This window comes from Thalassophryne amazonica, chromosome 1 (genome assembly GCF_902500255.1).
Source record: "Thalassophryne amazonica chromosome 1, fThaAma1.1, whole genome shotgun sequence".
Taxonomy (NCBI): Eukaryota; Metazoa; Chordata; class Actinopteri; order Batrachoidiformes; family Batrachoididae; genus Thalassophryne; species Thalassophryne amazonica.
The window spans coordinates 48766751-48782023 of NC_047103.1; the positions used below are offsets into that span (position 1 = coordinate 48766751).

At 40.0% G+C, this 15273-nt stretch overlaps 1 protein-coding gene across 1 annotated transcript in view; it reads right to left on the minus strand.

The window, feature by feature from the left end:
* Nucleotides 1-15273, minus strand: part of kpna1 (karyopherin alpha 1 (importin alpha 5)) — an 80523-nt gene that overhangs the window by 30771 nt on the left and 34479 nt on the right. Inside the window, exons 10-11 of the mRNA XM_034169475.1 lie at nt 6962-7040; nt 6366-6491 (exon numbers count right to left, since the gene is read on the minus strand). Coding sequence (XP_034025366.1) covers nt 6366-6491; nt 6962-7040 — 205 coding nt within the window. The remainder of the gene's footprint in view (nt 1-6365; nt 6492-6961; nt 7041-15273) is intronic.

Sequence of the window (15273 nt, forward strand, 5' to 3'; positions counted from 1 at the left end):
CGTGAAGGCAAACTCTGAGGAGAAGACCTCTCTCTCCTTTGACGCAAGCAGTGCAGGTGGGAGCTCAGGCTTGTTCTTTCGAACTGTACCAACCATGGTGATCTTCCTCTTCAGGAACTGCTGTCCGAGTTCATAAGAGGTGAAACTGTCACATGTCACATTGTGACCCCTCAGTCCCTCTGTCACATCAAGCACAACTCGCATCCCCTGGTTCTTCTCTGGGCATCCACTGGTCGGCTTCCCAGTACAGACTTGCATTTTCTAAGCATAGCTTGATTTGGAATCGCAAGCCACCCATGACTTGATCCCATACTTTGCTGGCTTGCTGGGCATATACTGCCAGAAAGGACGACCTTTGGACAAAAGACATTACCATCAGTGATTAGTATTACTGTCACAGAAAACAGTCAAAGAAATCAATAGTGAAAATCACTTTTATTACAAATATGAAAACAGATTACCTCTAAATGGAACCAGTTGCTTATCCACTGTTACGTCAGGCCCTGGATTGTAGAGGTAGGGCAGCCGCTCCACCCACTTGTCCCATACCTCTCTTATGGCTGCAAGTTTGTCTGTCACACGTCTTGCTGGTCTTGACTCACGGTCATCAATTCGTAGCAGTCTTGAGTAGGTGCAAAAGAGTTTGAGTGGCATTGTGGCTTGGAAAATTGGCCTTCCACTCTCTGCATCCCATAGACTAGCTGCAGCCTCACCTCGGGACCTGTATACACCTGCTAAGATTAGCAGCCCTAAGTAGGCCTGCAGGTCAATCACATCCATCTTTTTTCAGCTGTCGCCATATTTCCAAAAACCCTCCAGATTTGTCATCTCCAGGATTATTTTTCCTATTGCTGGTGTGATAAACAGGTAGAATGTAGAGACAATGTCATGGGCATGCGACACGGCATACCTTGTGGGTCCTGGGGTCTTCTTTATGACGTTTTGTTCTGCATGCCTGCCGTGTTGGTCATATGCTGCTGAGGACCATGTTATTTTGCCATTTTTTTGAAAGGAAAGTCTCTCTTTCAGCTTCAGGGTTTTCTTCTTTTTCTGAAGATGATTCATCATGCTCTGGGTTGTATTCCTCCCCATCTTCTTCTTCGGATACATCCTTCACTTCCTCTTCTGAATCAGAGTTGTCTTGCTGAGAAAATCAGCTCAGCCTCTTCAACGTTATAACGCACACTCATGGCTTCAGCACAGACAGAATTCATGGTCCTGTTATCTGCAGCACCTTTATAACCTCTGGAAATAAACAGGTGGCCTTCTGCAGTCTGCGAGAACACCACCTGATTTGCCTTGTTTACTTCTGCTACTGATTGATCTGAGACACAACTAAAACATTAACATTTTGTGGTTTGTAAATAACTCTGTGACATTGATTTCAACTCTATTTTCCTCACGGGTCATTTTGACCCGAAGACCACCTTTCTACCTTTTTTTGTACAGCTTACCTGGAAATGTGAATAAAAGCAACATTTCACTTTTTCTACTGTTGGGGCCAATCTAGGAAAAGTCATAAAATTTCAAGTTAAAAAAAATAGCATTTAGTGGATTTTTTGGGGGGGTTTTAACACAGTGGCGGGTCATTTTGACCTGAGGACAACAGGAGGGTTAAGTTTTCTGTCTTGACGCTTTGATGTCTTCCTTGGTCTACAAAATTAAACAACTGAATGAACATCCTCCAAGGCCGGTGATTCCATAATTATTGCCAGGGGTTGTATATTCAACCTTTTATTTGACCTGTCAATGATGATGTTGAAATAACATCATGGAAGTAGGACCTGGAATGATTTTCCTTTTAATTATAAACCAAATTATGCATTAACTCAGAACAATTAAACTACATGAAATTTATGAAGACTGAAAAGACTGTTACAGCATTTCAAAAACTACAGTTAAAGCTTGTAGAATATTTGGAAAATCATGGTAAAATATCAATTATATACCTTATAGTAAAAAGTCACTTATATTCTTGTGTAAATTCATGCAGCCTAAATCCATTCAAAGCCACAATGTCTTTTTTACAATGAAAAAAAGTCTAGATTAGTGTAAAAAAGTCACATAATCTTGTCTAAAATCCTGTTTGAACAGCAGAATGTTTATTTTCCAGGGAGAGAAAAATTATTACCATGTTTCGTGAGAGGGCACAGTTCACTTTTCCTGTTTCTTTTCTTTCAGGTGTGTTGATAAAGCCAGCGACAATTCCACGGATTCTTGTCCTTAGCAGGCTTTTTCAAACCGTCTTTCTCGCCATCTTGTCTCTGTGCGACGTCGGTCCGTGACACAGACATGCTGCACAAATCTTATTTTAAAAACTTGAAAGCTCGAAAAGTTTTAATATCCACATGCTAAGTTTAGCTTAAGCGTCACAAAGTAGCCACACAGCGTCACCGCAGCAACCAACCAGTCCTGCTTTACGACAACTGTCCTAACAGCTACGTTTTGAGTGGCATTTTTTCCCCTCCGTGAAACTCCACGGATCCGAGGCAACTGATTTGTATCTGTGACACACAGATCAGTGTCCGCGGACTTATAAAACTTACACAATGTTGTAAAAAAGAGAACGCTTTGCGATAAGCATTTTAAAAACTCAGTGATGTTCACGATTAAAGAGTACAACACTAACACCTCACCCCCCCTCCCCATGATAAAATCTGCGGAATCCCGTGGATCCGCGGACTTTTCACAGCCCTGTAATTTAAAAAAAAAAAAAAAAAAAATCCGGAAATCACAATATATGATTTTTTAATAATTTATTTGTATGTTACTGCTGCAAATAAGTATTTGAACCCCTACCAACCAGCAAGAATTCTGGCTCACACAGACCTGTTAATTTTTCTTTAAGAAGCCCTCTTATTCTGCACCCTTTATCTTATTAATTGCACCTGTTTCAACTTGTTACCTGTATAAAAGACACCTGTTCACACACTCAATCACACTCCAACCTGTCCACCATAGCCAAGACCAAAGAGCTGTCTAAAGACACCAGGACAAAACTGTAGACCTGCACAAGGCTGGGATGGACTACAGGACAACAGGCAAGCAGCTTGGTAGAAGACAACAACTGTTATGATTATTTATTAGAAAGTGGAAGAAACACAAGATGACTGTCAATCTCCTTCGGTCTGGGATTCCATACAAGATCTCACTTTGTGGGATAAGGATGATTCTGAGAAAGCTCAGAACTACACAGGAGGACCTGGTCAATGACCTGAAGAGAGCTGGGACCACAGTCACAAAGATTACATTAGTAACACATGATGCTGTCATGGTTTAAAATCCTGCAGGGCAGCAAGGTCCCCCTGCTCAAGCCAGCACATGTCCAGGCCCGTTTGAAGTTCATCAGTGACCATCTGGATGATCCAGAAAAGTCATGGGAGAAGGTCATGTGGTCAGATGAGACCAGAATAGAGCTTTTTGGAATCAACTCCACTTACCATGTTTAGAGGATGAGAACAATCCCAAGAAAACCATCCCAACCATGAAGCATGGGGGTGGAAGCATCATACTCTGGGGGTGCTCTTCTGCAAAGGGGACAGGACGACTGCACCATACTGAAGGGAGGATGGATGGGGTCATGTATTGCAAGATTTTGGCAAACAATCTCTTTCCCTCAATAAGCGCATTTAAGACGGGTCATGGCTGGGTCTTCCAGCATGACAATGACCCCAAACACACAGCCAGGGCAACTAAGGAGGGGCTGTGTAAGAAGCATTTCAAGGTCCTGGAGGGGCCTGGCCAGTCTCCAGACCTGAACTCAATATAAAATCTTTGGAGGGAGCTGAAACCCCAAACCTGAAAGATCTAGAGAAGATCTGTATGGAGGAGTGGACCAAAATCCCTGCTGCAGTGTGTGCAAACCTGGAAACGTTTGACCTCTGTAATTGCAACCAAAGGCTACTGTACCAAATATTAACACTGATTTTCACAGGTGTTCAAATACTTATTTGCAGTAGTAACATACAAATAAATTATTAAAAAAAAAAAAAAAATCATACATTGTGATTTTCAGATTTTTTTTTAAGATCATGTCTCTCACAATGGACACACACCTAAGATGAAAATTTCAGACCCCTCCATGATTTCTAAGTGGGAGAACTTGCAAAATAGCAGGGTGTTCAAATACTTATTTTCCTCACTGTATATATAGGGTGTCCCCAAAAAAAATACATTTAAAACACTCGGTTTGACCCTTAAATGCTACAAACTTAATCACTTATGTTTCTTTTTTACTTACAGAGACCCTGAAATTTATCTTGATGCCAAGCAAGACTCAGGAAAATGCCAAGATTAACCATACTACAGTGAACAAAAATTATTGAGTTTTGGAACCAGACCAAGAGTGTCAAACAGGTGCAGCGACTTTATGCTAGACTGGCAAAATGCAGGGCCAATATTGACATTGGTATGAAAAACTTCAACCTTTCAGCTTTCTATCCAGCCATAAATGTACTTCCTAGACATATGCTTTGACCACTTTCTTTGCTGATAAAATGTTGCGTATTTTTTTGCGACACCCGATATATACATACGAGGTCTATTAGAAAAGTATCCGACCTTATTATTTTTTCAAAAACCATATGGATTTGAATCATGTGTGAGTGCGTCAGACAAGCTTGAACCCTCGTGCGCATGCGTGAGTTTTTCCACGCCTGTCGGTTGCGTCATTTGCCTGTGAGCAGGCTTTGAGTGAGGAGTGGTCCAGCCCCCTCGGCGGCTTTTCATTGTCAGGAAATGGCGGAATGATTTGGGCTTTTTTTCCATCAGAATTTTTTCAGAAACTGTTAGAGACTGGCAGCTGGAAACCATTCAAAAAATTTATCTAGCTTTCGGTGAAAATTTTACGAGCTTCACAGAGAATAAGGACTGTTACTACAGCTTTAAGGACAACTTTAAGGACGCTCAGTGCGCCGCGCTCCGTGCCGCCATCGAGAGCCACAAACCACCAGATCATTTCTAAACGGATGGCTCTGTGGATCCGAGACCGTCGTGTGCACTTTCTCTGGTTGTCACAAGAGCTGGACATCAACCATTTTCCAGCAGATTTCACTTTTAACAAGAGATTTTGTCATGGAAAGCCGAGCGGAGGCTTAGCGCGTCACGACCGATTTGCTGATGGAGCGAGACAAAGGAACACCTCCGTTTTGGTCTCACAGGACGGCTTTGAGATGGCGTTCAGACAGCTGTCGGTGGTTTTTCCATCGAGTGATTATCCGAGAAATTGTGGATGTGCCTGGACATGCCAGAACATGTCCCGTGCGGCTTCATCACGGCGTTGCTGTGCGCCATGCGGCACCGCCGCAACGCGTGAAGCCTCCGCTCCTCTTTCCATGACAAAAACTCCTGTAACAGTGGAATGTGCCGTTCATTTACAAACTGGACGCTGTTTTATCCGGGACGTCGTCTGACTAGCACAGGAATTGTGAAAAGACGTGGACATCAGCACTTTTTCGGCACATTGAAACAGACGTGCGGAGGAATTCCGCGTGTCGCGGCGGTGCCGCATGGCGCACAGCAACACCGTGATGAAGCCTCACGGGACATGTTCTGGCATGTCCAGGCACATCCACAATTTCTCGGATAATCACTCGATGGAAAAACCACCGACAGCTGTCTGAATGCCCTCTCAAAGCCGTCCTGTGAGACCAAAACGGAGGTGTTCCTTTGTCTTGCTCCATCAGCAAATCGGTCGTGACGCGCGAAGCCTCCGCTCGGCTTTCCATGACAAAATCTCTTGTTAAAAGTGAAATCTGCTGGAAAATGGTTGATGTCCAGCTCTTGTGATAACCAGAGAAAGTGCACACGACGGTCTCGGATCCACAGAGCCATCCGTTTAGAAATGATCCGGTGGTTTGTGGCTCTCGATGGCGGCACGGAGCGCAGCGCGCCGAGCGTCCTTCAAGCTGTAGTAACACTCCTTATTCTCTGTGAAGCCCTTAAAATTTTCACCGAAAGCCAGATCAATTTTTCGAATGGTTTCCAGCTGCCATTCTCTAACAGTTTCTGAAAAAATTCTGATGGAAAAAAAGCCCAAATCATTCCTCCATTTCCTGACAATGAAAATCCGCCAAGGGGTGGACCACTCCTCACTCAAAGCCTGCTCACAGGCGAATGACGCAACCGACAGACGTGGAAAAACTCTCGCATGCGCACGAGGGTTCAAGCATGTCTGACGCAATCATACGTGATTCAAATCCATATGGTTTTTGAAAAAAATAATAAGGTCGGATACTTTTCTAATAGACCTCGTACATACACACACACACACACACAATATATATATATATATATATAAAGAAATGCACACAGACATATTGTAAACTATGGGTAAAGAAAACTGCACACCACCCAGAAACAGTCACCTGTATTTGTGCTCGGTTTCCTGCAGTGATATTAGAAATGGTCCAGCAGGCCTCCTTCTTGATGGACTCCTTTGGGCTGCTGAGAAGGTGGTGTAGCGACTGCAGAGCTGAACAGTTCAAAATCACCTGAACAACAACATGGTACAAAGTCAGAAATATTGGCATGGAAGAAAGGCATCTTAGAAAAATATAAAATCAGTGATGTTCTGAAATTTTTCATATTATACAGCAGTCTCTAAAATGACTTTAGATATTCACCAGCAGGTTCTATGGAGCAACTGTGACATGTACGGCTGCCAGTACTATTTTCAGCTGATTTTATATCTGAAATTAAAATTTACAAGTTTTCTGTCCATGGTAGTATTAAGAGAAATGCTGCTAAAACAAAGGAATACCTATGACCATGTTTAATATCTTATAGTAGTGACGTATTTTGAGATTTCATCATACAAATGTACCTGATATTCTGTTGTCTAAGCCTTTCAAATTAATGTTTGGCTCCCTTTTATCTTACAGTACTTCCCTTTATAACATGAACTCAAATGTCTTCTTGACTATGCAGAAGCATTTTTAATGTAGCATGGTGCTGCCATTACCTGTGTCTGTAGGTCATCTCCAGTGACTATGTTCCCAACAGCCCGTAGTGCAGGAGATACCACTTTATAGTCAGAGTGCCTATAACAAACCAAAATTGTAGTGTGGAATGACTATTTTTTGTGTGTAGAAGATTTAAATACAGTTGATAAGAAATCCAAGTACACACTGGAGTAACGCTACACTTTACTGGTAGCACAATGGCTGTGATAAGCAAATGAAACACGGGGCTATTTAAAAATTAGGACCTGCGCGTATGTCCATGGAGAAGACACAAACTGTTAAGTAATATATTATTGCTACTGATCAGTTAAGAATTAAATCACTACTCAAATTCTTTGGTCAATCACTTTATCAATTTTGGAATTTTGGCTCTATGAAGAACTACATATTCATTATCTTAAGAATTAATTTTTTAATTTAGCATTTATTTAACCAAGTTAGTCCCACTGAGATCAAGATCTCTTTTACAAGGGAGACCTGGACAGTTATACAAAAGTTGCCAATCTACCTAACCTGCATATCTCTGGATGTGAGAGGAAGTCGGATCACCCGGAATAATCAAGAAGGACCAAGTCTTATCACTAGTTTATAGTATTTTCAAATTCCTTAAACTCTCTGGGATCCTAGCACATTTTTGGGATTTTACCATACTTTTAGTAATTCCTGTTTTAAGGTACTTTCTTTTAGTATAATGCCAATGTGTTTCATAGGAAATTGTTGAGCACAATCTCAGCTTTCAGAATGTGTCATATTTATCTAGAACACTGTATAGAGAAATAATTTGGCTGTAAAGCTAAGAATGTGAAGAGTGTTTTCAATAATTTAAAATGTTGAGTATGTTTTGAATCCTTCTGTACAAACTGTTTTGTTGTTAGATATGGGTTTCTGCCAACCCTAGTTTCCAATTCCACAATTTTTTACCTTGTAAAAAATTTTCAAGGTCTACTGGTGGTTGGCTCTCACTGCGGTATTGTATCACTTCCTGTTCCGGAGCACAGCGGTGTTTTGCTGTATCTGTTAGCTGTTTAATCTGCGTAGTTAGATTGATCTAGATAACAATATAACGATTTGTTTCACAGTGTAATCTTCACGTGCCTTAACTAAAGCACTCCCTCTGCTGAATCACCTCTAAATTATTTACACATGACTTACTTTGTGGGTTTTTAGGAATCCGCTAGCTTAGCGCAGCTACCAGCTCTTAGCCGGTTTAGCATGGCGGCTTCTCCTGTCTCTCCCGCACTTTTCTGCTCTGGGTGTGAAATGTTTAGCTATTCCTCGGCCTCCTTTAGCAGTAATGGTACTTGTAATAAGTGTAGCTTATTCGTAGCTTTGGAGGCCAGGCTGGGCGAATTGGAGATTCGGCTCCGCACCTTGGAAAATCCTACAGCTAGCCAGGCCCCTGTAGTTGGTGCGGACCAAGGTAGCTTAGCCGCCGTTAGCTGTCCCCCAGCAGATCCCGAGCAGCCGGGAAAGCAGGCCAGCTGGGTGACTGTGAGGAGGAAGCGTAGTCCTAAACAGAAGCCCTCTGTACACCACCAACCCGTTCACATCTCTAACCATTTTTCCCCACTCAGCGACACACCCGCCGAGGATCAAACTCTGGTTATTAGCGACTCTGTTTTGAGAAATGTGAAGTTAGCGACACCAGAAACCATAGTCAATTGTCTTCCGGGGGCCAGAGCAGGCGACATTGAAGGAAATTTGAAACTGCTGGCTAAGGCTAAGCGTAAATTTGGTAAGATTGTAATTCACGTCAGCAGTAATGACATCCGGGTACGCCAATCGGAGGTCACTAAAATTAACATTGAATCGGTGTGTAACTTTGCAAAAACAATGTCGGACTCTGTAGTTTTCTCTGGGCCCCTCCCCAATCGGACCGGGAGTGACATGTTTAGCCGCATGTTCTCCTTGAATTGCTGGCTGTCTGAGTGGTGTCCGAAAAATGAGGTGGGCTTCATAGATAATTGGCAAAGCTTCTGGGGAAAACCTGGTCTTGTCTTTGGATGGAGCAGCTCTCATTTTTAGAAATCTGGCCAATTTTATTAAACCCTCCAAACTGTGACTATCCTGGGTTGGGACCAGGAAGCAGAGTTGTAGTCTTACACACCTCTCTGCAGCTTCTCTCCCCCTGCCATCCCCCCAATACCCCATCCCCGTAGAGACGGTGCCTGCTCCCAGACGACCAACAACCAGTAAAAATCTATTTAAGCATAAAAATTCAAAAAGAAAAAATAATATAGCACCTTCAACTACACCACAGACTAAAACAATTAAATGTGGTCTATTAAACATTAGGTCTCTCTCTTCTAAGTCCCTGTTAGTAAATGATATCATAATTGATCAACATATTGATTTATTCTGCCTTACAGAAACCTGGTTACAGCAGGACGAATATGTTAGTTTAAACGAGTCAACACCCCCGAGTCACACTAACTGTCAGAATGCTCATAGCACAAGCCGAGGGGGAGGATTAGCGGCAATCTTCCACTCCAGCTTATTAATTAATCAAAAACCCAGACAGACCTTTAATTCATTTGAAAGCTTGACTGTTAGTCTTGTCCATTCAAATTGGAAGTCCCAAAAACCAGTTTTAACTGTTGTTATCTATTGTCGACCTGGTCGTTACTGTGAGTTTCTCTGTGAATTCTCAGACCTTTTGTCTGACTTAGTGCTTAGCTCAGATAATTATAGTGGCCGATTTTAACATCCAAATAGATGCTAAGAATGACAGCCTCAACACTGCATTTAATCTATTATTAGACTCAACTGGCTTCGCTCAAAATGTAAATGAGTCCACCCACCACTTTAACCATACTTTAGATCTTGTTCTGACTTATGGTATGGAAATTGAAGACTTAACAGTATTCCCTGAAAACCCCCTTCTGTCTGATCATTTCTTAATAACATTTACATTTACTTTAATGGACTACCCAGCAGTGGGGAATAAGTTTCATTACAGTAGAAGTGTTGTAGAAAGCGCTGTAACTAGGTTAACGATATGATTCCTTCTTTGTTATGTTCTCCAATGCCATATACCAACACAGTGCAGAGTAGCTACCTAAACTCTGTGAGTGAGATAGATTATCTCGTCAATAGTTTTACATCCTCACTGAGCACAACTTTGGATGTTGTAGCTCCTCTGAAAAAGAGAGCCTTAAATCAGAAGTGCCTGACTCCGTGGTATAATTCACAAACTCGCAGCTTAAAGCAGATAACCTGTAAGTTGGAGAGGAAATGGCGTCTCACTAATTTAGAAGATCTTCACTTAGCCTGGAAAAAGAGTCTGTTGCTCTATAAAAAAGCCCTCTGTAAAGCTAGGACATCTTACTACTCATCACTAATTGAAGAAAATAAGAACCTCAGGTTTCTTTTCAGCACTGTAGCCAGGCTGACAAACAGTCAGAGCTCTATTGAGCCGAGTATTCCTTTAACTTTAATTAGTAATGACTTCATGACTTTCTTTGCTAATAAAATTTTAACTATTAGAGAAAAAATTACTCATAACCATCCCAAAGACATATCATTATCTTTGGCTGCTTTCAGTAATGCTGGTATTTGGTTAGATGCTTTCTCTCCGATTGTTCTGTCTGAGTTATTTTCATTAGTTACTTCCTCAAAACCATCAACATGTCTATTAGACCCCATTCCTACCAGGCTGCTCAAGGAAGCCCTACCATTAATTAATGCTTCGATCTTAAATATGATCAATCTATCTTTATTAGTTGGCTATGTACCACAGGCTTTTAAGGTGGCAGTAATTAAACCATTACTTAAAAAGCCATCACTTGACCCAGCTATCTTAGCTAATTATAGGCCAATCTCCAACCTTCCTTTTCTCTCAAAAAATCTTGAAAGGGTAGTTGTAAAACAGCTAACTGATCATCTGCAGAGGAAAGGAATATTATAGTAACATATTATATAATAACAAAAACAATATTAAAGGAATATGGGATATATTAAATAGCATTATCAAAAATGGTAATAAAAAACAGAGTTACCCTCAGTATTTCATTGATAATAATGTCAAGAAGGAAAATAAGGATGAGGTAGTCAACGGTTTTAATAATTTTTTTGTAAATATTGGACCAAGCTTGGCAGAAAAAATTCCCGATTCCCAACCTGAGGATTGGGATAATAATCTCATAGAAAGAAATCCCTGTTCAATGTTCCTCACAGCAGTGGATGGAAATGAAATTATAGACATTGTGAATAATTGTAAATATAAAACATCTACCGATTTAAATGAAATTGATATGCTGGTGGTATAACAGGTCATTGAATGGATTGTAGAACCATTAACATACATCTGTAACTTATCATTTCAAACCGGTAAATTTCCCAATCAAATGAAAATAGCTAAGGTTGTGCCGCTGTATAAGACTGGGGATAGACACCACTTCACAAATTATAGACCTGTTTCTTTGCTTCCACAATTTTCCAAATTATTAGAAAAGTTATTCAATAATAGATTAGACAAATTCATAAATAAACATAAATTATTTACTGATAGTCAATATGGATTCAGAGCACATAGTTCAACATCACTTGCATTAATAGAATCAGTTGAGGAGATTACAAACGCCATAGACCACAAATTACATTCAGTTGGAATATTTATAGACCTTAAAAAGGCTTTTGATACAATTAATCATGACATATTAATCAATAAACTTGAACAGTATGGGATTAGGGGGTTGGTGTTGCACTGGGTGAGAAGCTACTTAAGTAACAGAAAACAGTTTGTGAAGTTGGGGGAATATACATCATCATGCTTGGACAATGCTTGTGGCGTCCCACAGGGGTCAGTATTGGGTCCAAAACTGTTTCTAATTTATATAAATGATATTGTCAATGTTTCCAAAATATTAAAATTAGTATTATTTGCAGATGACACAAGCATTTTTTGTTCAGGGGGGGATTTGCAGGAGTTACTGAGGAGGATCAGTATAGAAATGGAAAAATTGAAAATATGGTTTGACAGAAACAAATTATCATTAAACATAAGTAAAACAAAATACATGTTATTTGGCTATTGTAATACAGACATACAGGTTCAGTTACAAGTCGAGGGGGTAGATATTGAAAGGGTACATGAAAATAAGTTTCTGGGGGTGATAATAGATGATAAGATAAACTGGAAGACTCATATAAAACATATACAAAGTAAACTGTCAAGAAGCATTTCAGTTCTAAACAAAGCGAAACATATTCTGGACCACAACTCACTCCGCATTCTTTACTGCTCACTGGTTTTACCATATTTACAGTACTGTGAAGAGGTATGGGGTAATACTTATAAAGGTACAACACAATCACTATCAGTAATGCAGAAAAGAGCTATAAGAATTATTCATAATACTGGCTATAGAGATCATACAAATCCACTATTTTTACAATCCAAATTCTTAAAATTCACAGACTTGGTTCATTTTCAAACAGTACAAATTGTGTATAAAGCAATAAACAATTTACTTCCAGCAAATATTAAAAATATGTTTTTTAACAGATCAGGGAATTACAGTCTGAGGGGGAAATTTAATTTAAAGCATCAGTGGGCACGAACAACATTAAAAGGTTTCTGTATTTCTGTCTGTGGGGTGAGGATGTGGAACAGATTGGGAGTGGGGCTCAAGCAATGTCCAAGCATGAACCAGTTCAAACAGCGGTACAAAAATATGTTTTTTTCTGGGTGTAGGGAGGAGGAAGGGTAATGAGGGTTAGGGTGTTTTTGTTTTTTGCTTCGGCTTGTAAATATATAGTATTTTGTATGTAAGTAGGTATGTGTAGGTGTATATTTATGTTTGTGTATATATATGTGTATATATGTATATGTGTATATATGTGTATGTATGTTGATGTGTGTATGTATATGTATGTGTATGTGTATATGTATATATGTATGTGTATGTGTATATATGTATATATATATATTGATATCGGTTTAGGTGTGTAGGAATCTATGTGTATATGTGGCAAAGGGTATTACTGGTTGTGGGGAAGAAGGGGTAGGGATAAATAAGCTGATGCTTCACCCTACCCCTTTTCGGACATGTTGGGTACACAGTAGGAACTTTTTTGTTGTTGTCTTTACTGATCTATCTTGTAATTGTTGTTGTATCAAATGTTCGAAATAAACAGTTTTCATTCATTCATTCATTCATTCATTCATTCAATGGTCTATTTGAAGAGTTTCAGTCAGGTTTTAGAATTCATCATAGTACAGAAACAGCATTAGTGAAGGTTACAAATGATCTTCTTATGGCCTCAGGACAGTGGACTCATCTCTGTGCTTGTCCTGTTAGACCTCAGTGCTGCTTTTGATACTGTTGACCATAAAATTTTATTACAGAGATTAGAGCATGCCATAGGTGTTAAAGGCACTACGCTGCGGTGGTTTGAATCATATTTATCTAACAGATTACCATTTGTTCATGTAAATGGGGAGTCTTCTTCACAGACTAAGGTTAATTATGGAGTTCCACAAGGTTCTGTGCTAGGACCAATTTTATTCACTTTATACATGCTTCCCTTAGGCAGTATTATTAGAAAGCACTGCTTAAATTTTGATTGTTACGCAGATGATACCCAGCTTTATCTATCCATGAAGCCAGAGGACACACACCAATTAGTTAAACTGCAGGAATGTCTTACAGACAAAGACATGGATGACCGCTAATTTCCTGCTTTTAAATTCAAATAAAACTGAAGTTATTGTACTTGGCCCCACAAATCTTAGAAACATGATGTCTAACCAGATCCTTACTCTGGATGGCATTACCCTGACCTCTAGTAATACTGTGAGAAATCTTGGAGTCATTTTTGATCAGGATATGTCCTTCAATGCGCATATTAAGCAAATATGTAGGACTGCTTTTTTGCATTTGCGCAATATCTCTAAAATTAGAAAGGTCTTGTCTCAGAGTGATGCTGAAAAACTAATTCATGCATTTATTTCCTCTAGGCTGGACTATTGTAATTCATTATTATCAGGTTGTCCTAAAAGTTCCCTGAAAAGCCTTCAGTTAATTCAAAATGCTGCAGCTAGAGTACTGACGGGAACTAGAAGGAGAGAGCATATTTCACCCATATTGGCCTCTCTTCATTGGCTTCCTGTTAGTTCCAGAATAGAATTTAAAATTCTTCTTCTTATAAGGTTTTGAATAATCAGGTCCCATCTTATCTTAGGGACCTCGTAGTACCATATCACCCCAATAGAGCGCTTCGCTCTCAGACTGCAGGGTTACTTGTAGTTCCTAGGGTTTGTAAGAGTAGAATGGGAGGCAGAGCCTTCAGCTTTCAGGCTCCTCTCCTGTGGAACCAGCTCCCAATTCAGATCAGGGAGACAGACACCCTCTCTACTTTTAAGATTAGGCTTAAAACTTTCCTTTTTGCTAAAGCTTATAGTTAGGGCTGGATCAGGTGACCCTGAACCATCCCTTAGTTATGCTGCTATAGACTTAGACTGCTGGGGGGTTCCCATGATGCACTGAGTGTTTCTTTCTCTTTTTGCTCTGTATGCACCACTCTGCATTTAATCATTAGTAATTGATCTCTGATCTCTTCCACAGCATGTCTTTTTCCTGATTCTCTCCCCTCAGCCCCAACCAGTCCCAGCAGAAGACTGCCCCTCCCTGAGCCTGGTTCTGCTGGAGGTTTCTTCCTATTAAAAGGGAGTTTTTCCTTCCCACTGTCGCCAAGTGCTTGCTCACAGGGGGTCGTTTTGACCGTTGGGGTTTTTCTGTAATTATTGTATGGCTTTTGCCTTACAATATAAAGTGCCTTGGGGCAACTGTTTGTTGTGATTTGGTGCTATATAAATAAAATTGATTTGATTTGAAAGTCCTGTTTAAGTGGCATTCCGGAAGCTAAATTACATGCGATCAAATGTCAAGAGTATGTATTTAGTTCACGCACTTGACTCAAAGTTTTTTGTAGTGTCAGGTTTTTTTTTTCCCCCAAACTTTTTCAGTTTCTGAATTCTTTTTCAGATAATTTACACAGAACATTGACTATCTCTGCTATGTAAAATTTGTCAATGCTTTTTGCCACTTGGTTTCCAACTGATAACTGGAAGATAGACAAAGAGGCATAAAATTGGAACCTCTGTACAATTTCGGTGGATTAGGTAAATCCATAACAGAAAAATAGTGATTGAGACATTTTGATTGAGATATAATGCAAAATGTATACAAAATGGGCTTTTCAATATTAAATTCAAATTTCCACAAATCCACAATCCACATAAGATCTGGATCAAACTTTGTCAGGCAATAGTGAGTGCCAGTGTGCACATCATTTTCAAATATGAGTG